The sequence below is a fragment of the Clavelina lepadiformis genome, chromosome 1, assembly GCF_947623445.1.
Source record: "Clavelina lepadiformis chromosome 1, kaClaLepa1.1, whole genome shotgun sequence".
NCBI lineage: Eukaryota > Metazoa > Chordata > Ascidiacea > Aplousobranchia > Clavelinidae > Clavelina > Clavelina lepadiformis.
This window is the reverse complement of record NC_135240.1, coordinates 11,036,439-11,053,570: the sequence shown is the minus strand read 5'-3', so window position 1 is coordinate 11,053,570 and position 17,132 is coordinate 11,036,439. Positions and strand designations below refer to the sequence as shown.

Below are 17,132 nucleotides of genomic sequence, written 5' to 3'. Positions count from 1 at the left end.
TTTTTAAATGAATACTTTGAGGCTCATGAACGTGATCAGAAATTTAAAATTTCCAAAATGTTTTCACAGATTTAGTTTTGGTTGATAACAGAACTGATAACAGAAACTTTTTAAATATGACCTGAATATGAAGAACCCTAGTACACTTGTATGACAAAACATTAGTCTTCATAATATATGAGTCCGTATGCTGGTAGCGCTATAAACGCGCCATAACCTTTACTTAGCAGTTGAATGGATCAACCATGCGAGAATTCCATACTTTCGACTTTCCCCGATGTAAAACAGCGGTTATGCGTTTCTTATTATAACGTGTTATTAATTAGCTTTGTAGCGTCTCGGAAACTGTTGGTGGGCTTGTTCCTATATCAATGACCGCTGAAAGTTGTGAAATCTAAATGGGAGAGAAGAAAAGCTGAGCGACTGGGAAAGAAAAAAATGTTGTTTTAAATAACCTATTTTTCGAAAAAGCTGCACAAAAACGAAAAAACTCATGCTCACCACAGAGCAGGAACATTACCGATTCGAACAATCTTGCAGTCTCTGAAAACTATCAGAATGGCCGTCAACATCCCAGGACTTATATCTTTAATCGTTTTCTACCTTCTGATAATGGTCTTTGGATTTTGGGGCGCATGGATGAAACGTAAGCGCGGCATTAACAAAAGTGAAGCTAACATGGTGGCGAATCGAGATATTGGATTGCTATTGGGATGTTTTACTATGACAGGTGTGTGAAATCTACAGTCATCCCCGGTTTAGTTAGCTACTTTACAATAAAATTCCGCATTTAGTTTCTGTATATTGTATGTATGCATATAACGAATTTTTAAGGATATACGTTGAAATTGTGTAGTCTATCTGTCTTACGAAGAAAATGTTTTGCTAAATGCTTAATTGAAATGTGTATACATGCAGTGATTACCTATTTATGCAGTTAATCTATTAAATTTGACTTGACACATTTCAGCAACTTGGGTTGGAGGAGGTTATCTCCTTGGAACTTCGGAATCCATCTACACTCCGGGAATGGGTCTGCTTTGGACTCAGCCACCGTTCTGTTATTCGCTTTCCGTTCTCATTGGTGGTTGTGTTTTTGCTAAGGAGATGAGACGCCAAGTATGAATTACGGTTATGAATTTCATTTTTGTATAACTGTGTAAAAGTCAAGCCTGGGGGTGAATGTTGTATAACTTAATATTGAACAGGGTTACGTTACGATGATCGATCCCTTTCAACGAAAACTAGGGCGGTTTATGGGAGCGCTGGTTTCCTTGCCGGCAATTTGTGGAGAAATGTTTTTTGCCGGAGCAATTTTGTCCGCTTTAGGTATAAAAGATGAAGTTTAGTTTGTCTGTTTGGCCTGTATAATTTCTATTCATTATAAGTACTGTTTTGCCAAAAAAGGAGCTACCCTTGTCGTTATCGTTGGAATATCTCACGAAGTTGCCGTCATTACATCTGCTTGCATTGCCGTTTTTTACACTTTGTTCGGTGGATTGTATTCAGTCGCATACACGGATGTTGCTCAGCTTATCTTCATGTTTTTCGGCATGGTAAGGGAAGAATTGCTTCAAGTTTAAAATATATGAGAAGATGATTTGAAAATAAACGCCACTCCTTGCATTTGCATATTCGAGCATTTTACACAGTGGTGGGTGGCATCCCAAATTCCTAGTAACCTGTTTTGTACAACTGCCGTGACGTTATTGATTATACTTGTTTTCTGGACATTTTTTCCTTGTTTTCCGTAAATAGCTTCGTTTATGCTGAAATATAGCGAAAACGTGTTGGTAGAAAACAAAATAGTAAGTAATCAACTTTCTGTGCGAATAAGTAACCAAAAAGGAACGACTTATGCTTATAGCAGAGTTTTCCAATCGCTATGTCGCAGAAAGTCATTATCTACTTGATAGTTGACAGCGATCTTGATCAACAAGATAAACGGCTTCTTTGCTTTTGCGTGCCTGTGTAGGCATATTCTAAAAAGCACTAAAAATCACTTTATCAAGCCTAACCTTGTACAACTTTTCAATTGGAGTGGTGATTGATGAAAATCGTTAATACACAAAACATCAACTGCTGTTAGCTTGCTTTGCACATGTAAAGATACAACAAAACACACTGTTTTATACAGTAGGCTATATACCTGATTAATGATTAGTTGATTACCTATAATAAGATACCGATAAAAGATGCAGTATTCCGTGACTAGTTTGCAACCTCGATCCTTTGCGTGCAACAGACTAAAAATGGTTGAAATTCCCTGACATAAAAGATCATAACTGAATTTGTATCGTTTCTAAGTTTCACTACCGATAGGTCTATGCAGGCTATACGCACAACTCGGAACGAACAGTTCGGATGCCATTGCCATCATTGATTCCACATCAAACTCTGTACTTTATATTTTTGTATACGTAAGAGTGATTTAATATACAGTGGCTCAGTATCCCTTTCATTTTTACCAACGATGCCTTAATTGCTCCTATCACGGAGACGGCATATTGGAATCAGTCCTGGTTGGGTTCATGGGATATGAATTTGTCTGGAAAATGGATAGATTCTACACTCATGCTGGTGAGTTTACATTACCATAACCTTGAAAATTAAGCTTTCGTTTTTTAGCCCGAATCCGAAGAGTTTGTGTTTTATTCCGTGATAAATGTTTGGTTAATAGTTTGGGTTTTTGTAGATAGGTGGCGGAATTCCATGGCAATGTTACTTTCAAAGAGTTCTTTCAGCTAAAACTCCAACTACTGCTCGCACTCTTTCTATTGTTTCTTGCTTCGGATGCATTTTTATGTCGACGCCTTCTATACTTATTGGAGCAGCAGCTTCTTCAATAAGTAAGTCAGGCTAAAGTTACAAAAAAATTGACATTATAAGAAATTATACTTGCGAACCAATTTTTAGTTATAACTTCCTATTTATGAAATTAAAATCTCAACATCTGTTCCTTGAAACTTTCCCGTTATTATCGTATTTATGCTTTGAGACTAATTGTAACGAACTAAACGTCATATTGTCAAGGTCACAAGAACTTATATATTTTGAATTTTGGTTACTTGTAGATTGGACAGCCACCACGTATGGACCTGGAACACCACTTGAAAACGGTGAGGAGGCAATGATCCTTCCAATTTGTCTTCAGTATCTGACTCCGCATGCAGTTGCTTTCTTTGGCCTTGGTGCTGCTGCCGCAGCTGTTATGTCGTCTGCTGATTCCAGTATTTTAGCTTTGGCCAGTATGACCACTAGAAATTTCTATCAGCCATTGATCCGCCCTCAGGCAAGTTTCAATAGGGTCATTTTCTACTGAACTATTTGAACTAGCTGCTGTATTCGTAGCTAATGAAATATCTTTATGTAATTTTATTAGTAGGCTTCGGAACGAGAGCTAATATGGGTGATGAGGGTTGGTACAGTACTTGCTGGCATCGTTCCCACTGTTTGTGCCATCAAAGTAAAATCAGTCTTTGCGCTTTGGTTCCTTTGCTCGGATCTCATCTACGCTATTCTGCTTCCTCAGGTGCTTAGTCATTTAGACATCCATGGTGTAATTGGTCATGTTCTTGCACGTTCTTGGCTATTTCAGGCTGTAGGTCGGTAGGTAGTCTTTAGCAACCTACAGTAGGTCGGTTGCTAAAGTAAGCAAGACAAATAGCTTACAGTACAACTAGACCTATTCAAGTTGTTTTTATCGCACAAAAATCAATAAAAAAAATTCAATGAAAACAAAATTTGGAAATGTTTTCTCATTAAAATTTTTATTTTACAGTTGATTGCAGTCGTTTATTTTGACCCCAACTCTTATGGAGCGTTACCTGCATACATATACGCTTTGATCATGCGACTCGGAGGAGGAGAAAGCTTTCTCGGTGTTCCTCCATTCATTAATTACCCGGGAAATGTATTCCCAGACAAGGCAAATTTTCCTTTCAAGACATTCACTATGATCACTTCACTGATAATGCTGTTATCCATCTCGTATGCTGCAAAATTCCTATTCGAAAAAGGCTACATACCGGCTAAATACGATTTCTTCGACTGTAAATTAGCCTATGGTGGCCGCAAGATAGAATTGGTACATCTTGAATCGAAAGCGTCCAAAGATGAATCGTCGTCCACAAACCAGAAAAGTGAGGTTGAAAGTAACTGATATGGATTTTGAAGCTTTGTCACACTTGTAGATGTGTCTTGTGTTGTTGCCAAGCTTAAACGAATAAAAAATAATGAAGATAAAACAACAAAACCAGCGAAACTAACTTTAGTAAGCATGTAAATTCACTTCACAAAACACAAACATGCATGCATGTTATGAAACTTATTCTTTTACAGTATGTAACTCCTATGAAAGGACTAATGCAACATACAACTTATAACTCTACTGGCTATAGTTTAGTATTATCATGCACATAAATTGCGTTGGACCTCCTCAGTTTTACTTTTATAGTTTGATACCCACTTATAATTCTGTGGCGGCCATGATCCCACCACGCGGTGACTCTGCCGTCGTCATTTGGACATTACCCCTTTAGTTGTGTTTCCACTGACTTTACGGTTGTATGCGTGGTAGTTGTTCGATCTTGTATATATATATATATTTATGTATGTGCGTACTTGTCATATGGGCAGACGAGTACTGTAGTATTGCAGCAAGACAATAAAAGTTGGTTTTGGCAGTCTGCGTTGTTTAACAAAAGTACGCTCGGGACAACTAGTGGTAAGTGCTAACTGGGAATAACGCGCAACCTCCGTCACTTACTCGTCATCAGGAATCATACATCCTGAGCGCCGCAGCTTTTTATATTAACCCATGCCAAGGACTTGTCACTAAAACTATGCTCCATATAGGTAGCTTACATCTTGCTAACATGATCCCGACGTCCAAATCACAGTTAACCGCGATTGTTGTTTTCGATTTGAAGTGAATATTCTAGGTCATTATAAATAGGTCACATACGCCGTTCTTAAAATTGGAAGATGGGCATGCAAAAATTTTAGTTATTTAGAGCTTAGTTAAAAGTATATTTAGACAAACAAGGAAATTTGGTTTAGATTTAGGTTATACTTTGTTATAACATTCAAGTAAGGTTAGTAGTAAACCGTGAACAAGGCTTCAAACGTTGCCTGCGATCTTTGTTCGATTTTCCTGTGAAATAGTGACAGGCTTTCTGATTTATCAGTTTGGTTTAATATATTCTGGAACAACAACTTAATTACTTTCTTGGAGAAGTACATGGCAATATATCTCGTCTTTTTTTATGATGAAGCACAATCGGCCCAACTTGATTTAAAAAAGTGATAAACCAGAAATATGCGTTTGCCAAATGACTGAGCTAAAAATAATTTCACAACAAAATACACAAGAATTCGTGTTTCCGCCCGGGATCGAACCGGGGACCTTTCGCGTGTAAAGCGAACGTGATAACCACTACACTACGGAAACGGGTATTACGATATTGTCATTGTCCTTGACAACATTGTATCCAATGAAGAAGAATCTCACCAGCTCGATGGGCATTGGGCAATTAATAAGAGAAATGTTTTTAAGCATGATTATAGCTTTGATTATACCTTTGCTTATTATATTTAAGCGTTTTATGTTTTATTCGGTAGTGAGTGTTACCATTTTTAATAGAAGCTTCTGTAGGCTAGATAGGCTACTTCTTATTAGTAGCATAACATTGGTGTTGGTTGAAAAGAAATATCTTATTCAATTATTTATGTGCATAAATCTAATTATTCAAATAAAGATAGGCCTAATGTTTCGACTGATAATTAAAATGAAATAGTGGCGGCTTTTTCGAATTTATCACTTTGAGTTAATATATCTTGGGGAAAATGACCCAATTATTTCTTGTAGAAGTAGGTTGACAAGTAACAACAAATATTACAAAGAAAAAATGTTTCCGCCCGGGCTCGAACCGGGGACCTTTCGCGTGTTAGGCGAACGTGATAACCACTACACTACGGAAACTTCGACAACGGTTCTGGCATGGTCCTTGTTGTTACATTATCCGATAGAATTAACGTATCCAATTCAGTAGGATTCCACAAGCTCGATGGGTATTGGTCGATTAATAAGTGTTATAATTTTCAGCAGAAGTTTCTGTTGATGTAGGCCTACATCTTAGTAGCATAATGATATTAGTGTTGATAGGAAGAAAGTTTCTTATTTTATTACTTCTGCACATGAATCGAGCCATTCAAATTATAGTGAAGTTTCGACCTTGATATAGGTCTTGGGTTTAGGATTATTTGTAGTTTGAAATTGATAGTTGTTGTACAAAATTACTGTACTGTATTTCACATTGCAAAGCATTGCTACAATTTTAATGATTTTTATTTGACTACATGTTATTATTGTTTAGGGATAGTCCCGTTGTAGATTGCATTGTTGTACAAGGCATGGTTGCCTAAGTGTTCCTGTAGTGAAGTTTTTTTGTTTTTATTTTAAAAGTAACTTACTTGTTGTACTGAAGACAATAATACCAAATTATGAAAATCGGTTCAGTTTTTACCGAGATATTAAACATTCAAATTTTAGAAAAGCTGCGGCAACCTAATTTCAGGTGTGGCGAAAATGTAGGCCAGCTATGATGAGGGATTGGCGGTATTTCGCCGTCTTTTTTATTAAAATACCGTTTGTTTTTTAAGCTAGTAGGTAAGACAATATAATAATAATATTGTGCGATTAATCTAATACTGTTTTATTGGTGTTGGCATTGGCCATATTTTATTTTCGGTTTTACTTTTTTGGGCCACTGAACTGTATCCACTTATTACTTCAAGGCCTATTTCTATATTCAACTATTGGAAGGTTTGCTTGCAGTGCGCCGGATTAATGCACCAATAATCGTAATGCCAAAGTTTGAGCCTCGCCAACATAGCCTAATACTTATAATATAGAAAATCGAGCACAATGGCAATTCTGCACCAGAAAATTGGCGCAGAAACCAAATGACTTGAAACATACCAGAGCCTACAAACTTTACAGTAGGGTAATTATGTCTCTTGTCTGCACACTTAGCAGCGTATTCAAAGAAAGTATGATACAAGTACACTGCTTAACCATCATTGCATTAAAATTCGATGAAGCCCTGAACTATTCTGCTGTAGCGTACTGCGTACTGTAACACTTCTGCGTACTTGTTTTGTCCGCCAAACTGACCATTGGCATACGAAATGCACTGTGGCAAACAAGGAAATATGATCAACGAAAAGTAATTAAAGTTTCATAAAAAGCTTATGGCCCAATACCACCCCCTAATGGCGCTAGTAAGACTGATAGATGTGTTTCTATTTTACAAAAACTTATTAAGAAAAGTGCTGGGTGATAGACTCTTCGAGTTATGGCTGCCATTTTTGGATGTGGCAAGATTTTTTTCGATTGCCTATACTTGACAATGGAAATTGTTAACCCACTTTGATTCTTCTTTAAATTTTAAGCATTCTGCCAATTGGATTGTAAAAATTTTGCCCAAATGAGTAGCATATGAATTTTTTTACGGGATAAAGAAAAAAAATATTGAAAGTTTGTTAACTAGTTTTTATTTTACAGCGGTTTCAATCCTACACACTGGATTTATTGTAAATGATGTCTAGATATGTAGTCAGCAAAGCATGCAAAAATGTGTTAGTGTTTGTGTGTAACCTGCCATGCATTACGTAGGCTAATTTTGTTTAGCATGTCAAGCATTGTTTAAAGGGTCTATAGACATATACTGTATCTATCAGAGTAAAATATTATATCATTTTTAAGTCGTAATGATTGCGTGTTGGTGTTTTGTTTAGCATGTCAAGCAATGTTTAAAATAACCAAGTAAAAGTTAATAAAAACAGAATTACTACATTCTCATGTGCTGCCGACACCATGCAAACCCTTATGCATTTTACCTTGCATGCTTCGCTTACTATGTATCTAGACGTCATATTGAACAAGTCCAGTGCTGATGTTTCAAACTGTGGTAAGTTTCAAACTGTGGCAACTGCTGTAATATATTCTTATAAGCAACATATTTTCAATATTTTTTTTTTATTATGTATAGTAATTCACATGCTACACACCAAAATCTTTACAATCCAATGCCCAGAACTCGAAATTGGTAATTTAAAAAGAATCAAAGTGGTTTCACATTTTTCATTGTTAAATATAGGCGATTGAAAAAATCTTGCCGTCCAAAAAACTGGTGGCCTAACTTGGAAAGGGTTTATCGACATATATTGTATTTATCTGAGTAAAAAGTTATATCATTTTTTAAGTCCTACTTTTTGAAAAAGATTCTTTATATTGTATACCATAGCTTGTTTTTTCTTTAAATGTAATATAGTTTTATGTACTGACTGTGCGTGTGTGTTTTAAGTTGTTATTCTCATTAGTTACATTTTTTGAAGTTGTAAATGTATGAGATTTTTGTTTTTTGTTTAAAAGTTGGACAGGGTATAGAGCGTTGGATTTTGTTTGGTTTTACATTTAAAGGTTACTTTATAACACAAAATCTGGGACAGCACACTGCGATGCCCATGAGATTCTCTGCCTTCCCATGCCATCCCCCCCCCCCCCCACGCAACTCTTTTTCATTGTTTATGTAATGCAGGGAAGTTGTATATACATATCACAGTTTTATTTTTGCAGAATGATTTACTTAAGTTTTGTAAAAGCAAGAATTGCTTTGTCAAGAAATGCTGTAAGATACTTGTCCTCTTGCAGTACACGAAACTTTTCATCCTTATCATTAAATAAATTTGTGTTTTCCCGACAACCATGCTTCTTAACCATCACAAGAAACTTTTCATTGCATGAAACTGCATTCAGTCCTGCCAACGCACACACTTTTACAAACACCGACACATTAGATAGCGGAACTTTAAAAGAAGGCACAATCAATGGTGTAATATTTGATGAAAAAATAAGTGGTGGGAGTTATGTGTCTGGTAATGAAGAAACACTTGTTGCAGCAGCTGATGGCGTTGCCAAACTTGAATCTTTTTCTGATTATGGGTTTGCAAATATATAAATGTACATGTAACTTGTTGTTAGATTTTGTAGATGCAACAGTACTTAAAGTGTCTTTATGTTAGGTTGGGAGGATGGAGTTACCCTCAAAACTGGCTTCAAAACCTCCTTGAGTTTATACACACTGACCTTGATATTGCTTGGATACCAACAATTGCTATTACAACCATTCTACTCAGATTGATTGCAATTCCAGCATTTATCAGAATGCGATCGTTTGTGGTAAGGACACAGAATTATTACCCAGAGCAGGTTAGTATATTTTTGCAATTCTATTAAGTTAATACTAAGCTTGATGCATTTATGTAACTGTTTGAAGGAACCATAACATTGATTTCTTTCTGTCAGCGTTGTATCCAGTTTGTATTTTCTGCCTATAGTCAGCTAAACTCGTTGTGTGATTTAAATCAAGTTGCTTGATACGGTTTAGTCTAGTCAAGTCCACAAGATGTAAACTGTTTAATTTCAGGTGTGCTTTCATATCACATTTTGCAGTATTTTCAACTGCTTCTGGAGTTGTGCTGTGGTGATGTAACATGCTTCTGCACATGTTGTTGCCATTAAAGTTAGTAGCAACTGACCATTTTTTGCAGGGGTTCCTAATTAGGGATGATCACACGCAGGAGTGTTGATGCGAGCTAAATTTTTAATGAGTGCGAAATCTAGGGAAAGGCAACTATTTGTATCCCAAAATGTCTAACTTACCTTACTCGAAAGCTACATTTCATGGAAGCAGGGGGTGCGGCAACACATCAAACATTTTTAGGGATTGGATATTGTATGGAGTTAGATAGTTTCAGACTGGTTAGTTTTAGGGAATAACAATTATTTATTATACAGGCCAACAAAAAAATTTTGGCATGGAAGGTAAGAACGATTTTGGAGTATATCAGGGGCGCTGAGCTCGAAAATGCCATTAGTTTTTGCAGATTGGCTCTAGTTTTTAAGATATTAGCAAATTTCGATATTTTTCGTAAATTTTAAATTTGAAGCTAGGTTGCATTTTTCTGAAGGAACAGCCTATATTAAATGTTGTAGTAAGTCTATCAGCACTAAAACCACAAGAATGAGCAAAAGCTAAAGACACAGTGAGATTAGTTAAATGAAGAAGTGCTGCATAAATCTATTCTTTTCCATATATTCAATACAAAAAATCCCCCATTTATTCGTATTTTAATCAGATTCCTCTAACATATTGCAATTTGTGAGACTAAGCTTCCAATACCACATTAAAACTTGCTTGAAGTGAACAATAAATAGCAGTAGTTTGGTAATAACAAACCAAGTATGCCTAAGCCTACAAAAGAAAGAAAAAATTTGTAAAAACAGACGAAATGAACAAACAATCACCTTTTTTCATTTACCACGGAGTATTCAAAGCAAAACCCTTTAATGAAGAAATATATCCATCTCAGGATGTGCATTAGTGAAGTTCTTAGATGCACTCTAGTTATTTACTCAAATTAGCTTGAAGTCATCTGCAGGAAAATCCTCTTGTACGACTTTCGCCTGTAGTCTTGTTGTGGACAGCTTTGCATTAGGCACCAGCAGTAATCTGCCATCATGTGAGTATCCCATCTACCTTGATATCTCTCTTCCGTTAATTTAATATCTTGATGAAACCTTTCACCTTGTTCCTCACTCATATTTCCGAGGTTTTCAGGGAAGCGATCTAAGTGACTGAATAGATAGTGAACTTTTACGCTCATCCTTGATCCAAGAGCTTGAAAATTCGTATGCATCACTTGTACGAGATCCACATACTGTAGTTGCTTGCTTTTGTGTTTCCAAGAAATCCTTTTACAACTGCAAGGAAAGAGTGCCAGGCTGCCTTCTCAACTTCATTTATATGTGAGGGAAAAACTTGATCTTTAATTAATTTTTGTATTTGTGGCCCATCAAAAGTTCCTGCTTTCAGCTTTTTAATACTAAGACCAGATAATACTTTGCACAAGTAATCAAAACACGCACCATCTTGTAAGGCCTTGACAAATTGTTTCATCAAACCCAATTTGATGTGCAATGGGGGTAAAATGATGCCATCACGACTGAAGGTTCATTTACAATGTTTTTATCTCCGTGCACAAATTGTTCACGTATGGGCCATTCCTTTTTAATCCAGTGTTGATCAGTGGCCCGACTATCCCAATAACAAATAAAGCAGGATACTTGGTGTAGCCCGCTTGTTGTCCTATGAGAAAGTTGACCATTTTCAAATCATCGCATATCTCCCAGTTATGCTCAGTATAAGAAAGTTTCTGGATGAGATGATGATGGTTATGCTTGATTGGAGATGATATAAACTAATTTAAGGCCTTATTTACCTCCCAAGCGAAGAATTTGTGCCAGACAACTCAACATTTGGGCAAAACTAAATAGCTGCTTCACATGGCTTCAGTTTTTATTAACTTATGTTACTCACTAGCATACATTTCTAACTTTTCATGGTATATGTAGGAAGAAGCAATATCTCAAAAACTAGAGCCAAATCAGCAAAAGTAATGGCATTTTCGGACTCAGCGCCCCTGATATACCCCTAAATCAATCTAACATATCATGCCTTTTGAAAAAAAAATTTTTTTATTGGCCTGAATTATCATAAATTTACATAATTCTATCATTAAAATCTTGTTGTTATGACTGATATTACTTGGTTAAAATTATTTTGTAGTTTGGATTAAAAAATTAACTCACTTGCAGTTTTATTAACTCATTTGTACCCAATTGAGTGTGGTTTTGTGTGGAAATATTTCATTGTTTTGTAAAAGACTCTTTCTTTCTAAGAAAGTTGTTAACATCGATCCTCAGTTTCTAAAAGGTCTTTTACTGTCGATTTTGCTGGATTTTCAGAGAATATCTTTAAATGAAATTTTAGTTGCATGAAATAGATCTAAATGATATTCGGAATCCATTAATATTGTGATAATCGTTGTATGCAAGTTTTTGAGAACATCTACATTGTTGCATTACCAGAATACATATTGCTATTGTCTTTTGTGACTTCAGTCTAACTGAATTGCAGACATATGTCTTGAGTCGAGTCAGTTAACGTGGAAGTCTACTTAAATCAAGCCATCAATTTAAGCGAAAGTAGCATTGATTACATGTTTGCTATCTCACCTTATAAAAAACATACCTTCTTTAACCCTGCATATAACGAGGCTATTATGAACCATTTTATTATTATTGTAATTTTTTCATTGCAGATGAAGCTTCAGATGAAAGCTATGACTGCTACTAATGAATTTGAAAAAAAAGCAAATGCATCCAAATATATGAACTTCATGAGGGAGAAAAATATTAATCCAATAAAACCACTTTTGTTTCAGCTTCCAATCGGTTTAATTTACTTATCATTTTTTGGTGCCCTTCGTGAAATGTCTCAGGTATTGAATGCTTGTATGTCTCTTGTTAAATTTTGTCACTTATCATGTTGAAAGTAAAGTGTGGTATTATACAAAGTTGTTATATTGCAGGCAAAACTTCCCAGTTTGACAGAGAGTGGAATGCTGTGGTTTACAGATTTGACTGTAGCTGATCCATACTTTCTCCTACCTGTATTAGCTTGTATGTCAATGAGTTTTATTCTTAGATATGGCGCTGCTTCTGGTGAAATTGGTTCTACTGCTGAAATACCTGCTGTAAGATTATTTTACTAGCCTATTTAACTGAAGAAAAGTATAGTTGGCCACTGCACTAGCAACAGCTGGAGATTTTACTTCAAAACTGCTGTTTGCCTAAACTTAAGACAACTGACTGCAAAAATACATGACTACCGTAATAGCGGTTATTTTAGTTACTGGTAATCTTAATTTCTGCACTCCATTTCCCTACTCCTTGTAAGTGTGAATTTCTTGTAAGGTTTCCATTAAGGAAAATAAGAGACAATATAATATGTGTATAATAATACCTGACAAACAATAAATGTTGTTTGAACTATTTAAGGTAAATATCCTATAGCTAACAGCATTTTTCTTTTGCATTGGTCAAATTATTGTAAGATAAAAGCCAACTTTTTGGAAAGATACGTATTTCACTGTTATAATTCTGCATGTATAGAGATTGGAGAGTCATATACCGTTTTCAGTGTATCCATATTGGATACTTACATATCTGTACAATTGCTATACAGAGGCAAGATTTCCAGTTAAACTGTCTTATTAGTATTTCCATGTTTTTGTAGCTCCAGAAAGTTTTGCCTTGGATACCGTTCATTTCTCTCCCCTTTTTTGTTTATCAACCTTCTTCTTTATTTATATTTTGGCTGACCAGCAATGTGTATAGTTTTGTTCAATTGAAGTTATTTCTAAACCCAAGACTTCAAAGGTATGGTTACTTATTTTTCTCTTAGAGCTTAAGGTGAAATAAGTTTTTAGTTTTTACTTCTCATTGCAGCTGCATATTGTTTTTTACCTACAGAGCATTAGGAATACCAGAACTGGTGGAGCATCCCGCAGATGTAAAGGCAGAAATAAAAGCGTTCAAAGAAAATATGTTCAACATGCGACGACATGCTATGAATCAAGCAAAAAAGGCTAAGTCAGATGATTATCAAGCTGCACAACAGAAAATACAGGAACTGCAGGAAAAACTAAAAAAGCAACAGCAGGAACATTTGAAGAAGGAGCGAGAAAAACGGGCGTCCCAAAGAAAATAAACAAATAGAAGAACTATAACAATCTGTTACCTCTAAGTACAAATATGTCTACTAAACATTTCAAGCAATGGTTCAAAAAAGCGCATTTCCGGAACTGATACCCAAGGTTTTAACAAATTACCAATAACATGGATTTCTTTGAACCAAACCTTGCCTACTTACCATAGACTGCTGCGATGTCACCATTCTATTTGTAGAGATACAGTAGAGGGCAAGTTGTCACAGAAAGGTTTCTATGAGATGACTCAAATGTGACCTTCTGTGTTGTCGATTACAACCGTCTTTTGTATATTTATCTAATTGGAATGAAAAAAATTGTGGAAAATTATCTGGGTTTGATTTTATGTATATATTTGTTCATCAAAAAATCAGCAAAAAGTAATATTTTTTTTTTCAAACAAAAAAAAATTTCGTAGTGTTTGCTTCGTTTTAGAATATACCTGTTTGGAAGAACATTCACTAAATGTTCTCTCTGTAAGATGATATGGTAGATAGACAATTTTGTTTGACAAGGGGCACGATGATTGTTACAAGATAAATACTTTCATATGGCGGTGATGTATTGAGAAACATTGGCCATAGACGCAGAAAATGTGACATTTAGCCTCCTTTGCCCTACCAAAGTTCAATGAAAGACTGGATGGTAAAACTCTTTCAACGTTTTCCGATATTCAGCTTGGGTTTCGATATAACGTTTGAGTGCCCAACCAACGTCTTGCATTTGTTATAATTGGGCTTGCTATTTCTAACCACTGACTCCAATTTAACTAATATAGTTTTGTTTTTATGAGGTCGTTGATATTTGCAAAGCTTGTTTTCCAACGCTAAGACGTGTTCTGCTCCTGACAAAAAGATTTTTTCAAATCCAAATCATATTAGTCGCTTCTATTCTATATATGTTACCAGAAAGATTAGAAATCCCTCAGTTTCAAAATTTTAGCATATGAGCTTAGTCTTTCAACACTTTGTATAAGTTATGCAGGGAGATAGGGGAAACCAGTGTAATTTGGACCCCTGTGTAAATCGGACCAAGGCTGATTTCAGACTAATCGCGGTAGGTGACGTCACAAACATCACGCGACATGGAAGAAGTTAGCAAGAAAATGTGGCAGCAGTTGTGTTTGGTCTCGTTTCTTTTGTGGTCTAGTTACGAAAACGCAAGTAAACTATTAGGGGTGCTTGATCTTATTTTAGGTCATGCGTCATTTCGATATAATCGGAGGCTAGAGGCAGGTAGGAAAATAATTTAAACGTTTCGAGACAACTAAAACATTCGCAGATACTGTACCATGACAGTATTAGACTGTCAGTTTAAAATTTTAGTGAAGAGCCTGAAAGAAATTTCAGCTTAGATTTGTGTAAAATGGACCGCAATAAAACGTGTAATTTGGACCTCCCCCCCTAAATTACACGTAGAGGCAGATAACATTACCTGTTTTCTTAGGATATTAAACTTTCATTTTGTGATCCTTCTGATCTTGAACTTAGTACAAACATGACCACAAGAGCTGAGCGTAAGAGCAAAGGAGTGTATGGAAAGTGGGATGAAGAAGCGATGCGACATGCAATAGGGGCTGTAAGAGATGGCACAATGGGTATAAAAAAAGCAGCCGAACAGTTTCATGTCCCCAAAACGACTCTTCTAAGAAGACTGAAAAAGAAGAACAAGATTGCTCTTGGCAGCCGCAACATGTTAGGAAGATCTACTGACCTCCCGGAAGAGATTGAAAACCAATTGGCAAAGCATATTGAAGATATGGAAGCCAGGTTTTATGGCTTGACATTGATGGACCTTCAAAAGCTTGCATTCCAAATTGCAGAAGCTAATAACATTTCTACTAGATTCAACAAAGAAAAGAAAATTGCTGGCTATGATAGGGTGAAAGGATTTCTGAAAAGGCATCCAGAAATATCTCTTCGATCCCCGGAGGCAACATCACTAGCGAGAGCATCCGGATTTAACAAACCACAGATAGCTAAGTTTTTTGAACTCATTCATGACATTTATGAAAAGAACAACTTAACTGCTGCCAGAATTTATAATATGGACGAATCTGGGATAAACGTTGTTCAGAAATTGTCAAAAGTTTTAGCTAAGAAGGGGAAACATCAAGTTGGCTCGATAACTAGTCAAGAGCGAGGACAAAATGTGACGGTTATTTGCTGCATGAGTGCAGCAGGAAATTTTGTCCCGCCAGGCTTCATCTTTCCACGAGTGCGTATGAAGGATGGAGCTCCTCCAGGAAGCATGTTCACTTGTCAAGTGAGTCATGTTTAATTGTCTAGCAATCCTACCAGGCAAAACCCATCTTTTCTATGTTGATGCTATGTGTGCCGACATTGAATCTATGTAGGACTGTCAAAATGGTGGTTGTTACCACTGGGATGCTAAAGATGTCAAATTTTATAGCCTGCACTATTTACGTTTGCTAGTGTTTTCAAATGTTTCAACCAATTGGGCTATAAATTAATTAAACTATGCTCATACTGACAATTTGTTATTTGTAAAAGTTGGTTTTATTATCACTGTATGGTGCATAAATTTGGCTTTGCTTTACAAAATGTTAGTCTCTCTATGCTCAATAGTTCGTAATAAATTTTGAACCTTTTTTCAGAAAAAGGGATGGATGAACAACGACATATTCTTGGAATGGATAAAACACTTCAGCCAGCATGCAAAGCCTAGCCAAGAAGAGAGGGTCCTGCTGATCTTAGATGGACATAAAAGCCACACGCACAATATCGAAGCTTTAGAGTTGGCATCAAAAAGTGGTGTTATTATGCTTTCATTACCACCACACACCAGTCATCGGATGCAGCCATTAGATTTAACTTTTTTCAAACCACTGAAGACCTATTATTATCAACAAATTGAGCAGTGGCTGCGTGCAAATCCTGGACGAGCAGTCTCTGCGTTTCAAATTTGTCGTTTGTTTGGTCTTGCATACGGAAAAGCTGCAAATGTTAGCTGTGCGGTGAATGGATTTCGAAAGGCCGGAATTTATCCAGTTAATATGCTGGTCTTTAATGACGGTGATTTTGCTGCTGCTGATGTCACAGATCAACCCGATCCAGCTGAGAATTCAGATGATCTAATCGCCACCACAAGCTCAGCTCTAGTGGAAAATGCAAGCTCAACTGCAGTTAACACCACTCCTGCTTGCATCAACAAAACAGCTGAAACCAGCAATCTAGTTTCTGACATGCAAGCCAGCCCTGTAGGCTTACTCTCATCCATTTCTTATTCTGAGAAAAAAAAAGTGTTGTAACTGTCACAGATATCAGCCCTCTACCAAAGCGAATCCGATCTATGAATCCTGGTACCAAACGGCGAAAATCTTCACGCGCCACAATTTTGACAAGTTCTCCTCATAAAAACACTCTGAATAAAAGAGACAGTGATGTGACAAAAAGAGGCGGTGCACAAAAAACGAAACAGAAGAGAGGAAGGAA

General features: G+C 36.3%; 2 protein-coding genes and 2 non-coding genes across 5 annotated transcripts; 2 read left to right on the top strand and 2 right to left on the bottom strand.

The window, feature by feature from the left end:
- The first annotated feature begins 482 nt into the window (after positions 1–482).
- LOC143473176 (high-affinity choline transporter 1-like) lies at positions 483–4,678 on the top strand. Its single transcript, XM_076970054.1, has 9 exons — positions 483–730; positions 971–1,119; positions 1,209–1,329; positions 1,408–1,556; positions 2,443–2,580; positions 2,696–2,849; positions 3,075–3,292; positions 3,386–3,532; positions 3,782–4,678. The coding sequence occupies exons 1-9, from the start codon at positions 559–561 to the stop codon at positions 4,160–4,162; spliced, it is 1,629 nt and encodes a 542-aa protein (XP_076826169.1). The 5' UTR covers positions 483–558; the 3' UTR covers positions 4,163–4,678.
- A 701-nt stretch (positions 4,679–5,379) lies between these two features.
- Positions 5,380–5,452, bottom strand: Trnav-uac (transfer RNA valine (anticodon UAC)). Its single transcript has one exon. It is a non-coding gene; the product is annotated as a tRNA-Val (tRNA).
- Positions 5,453–5,910: 458 nt separating this feature from the next.
- Trnav-aac (transfer RNA valine (anticodon AAC)) lies at positions 5,911–5,983 on the bottom strand. Its single transcript has one exon. It is a non-coding gene; the product is annotated as a tRNA-Val (tRNA).
- Positions 5,984–7,795: 1,812 nt separating this feature from the next.
- LOC143445307 (mitochondrial inner membrane protein OXA1L-like) lies at positions 7,796–14,233 on the top strand. 2 transcript variants are annotated; one of them, XM_076944339.1, is made up of 6 exons: positions 7,796–7,973; positions 9,088–9,274; positions 12,229–12,408; positions 12,499–12,663; positions 13,206–13,348; positions 13,442–14,233. In XM_076944339.1, the coding sequence occupies exons 2-6, from the start codon at positions 9,230–9,232 to the stop codon at positions 13,677–13,679; spliced, it is 771 nt and encodes a 256-aa protein (XP_076800454.1). In that variant the 5' UTR covers positions 7,796–7,973; positions 9,088–9,229; the 3' UTR covers positions 13,680–14,233. The 2 variants fall into 2 exon arrangements, with proteins under 2 accessions (XP_076800454.1, XP_076800446.1); XM_076944331.1 differs by lacking the exon at positions 7,796–7,973 and adding an exon at positions 8,633–9,007.
- The last annotated feature ends 2,899 nt before the right edge of the window (positions 14,234–17,132 follow it).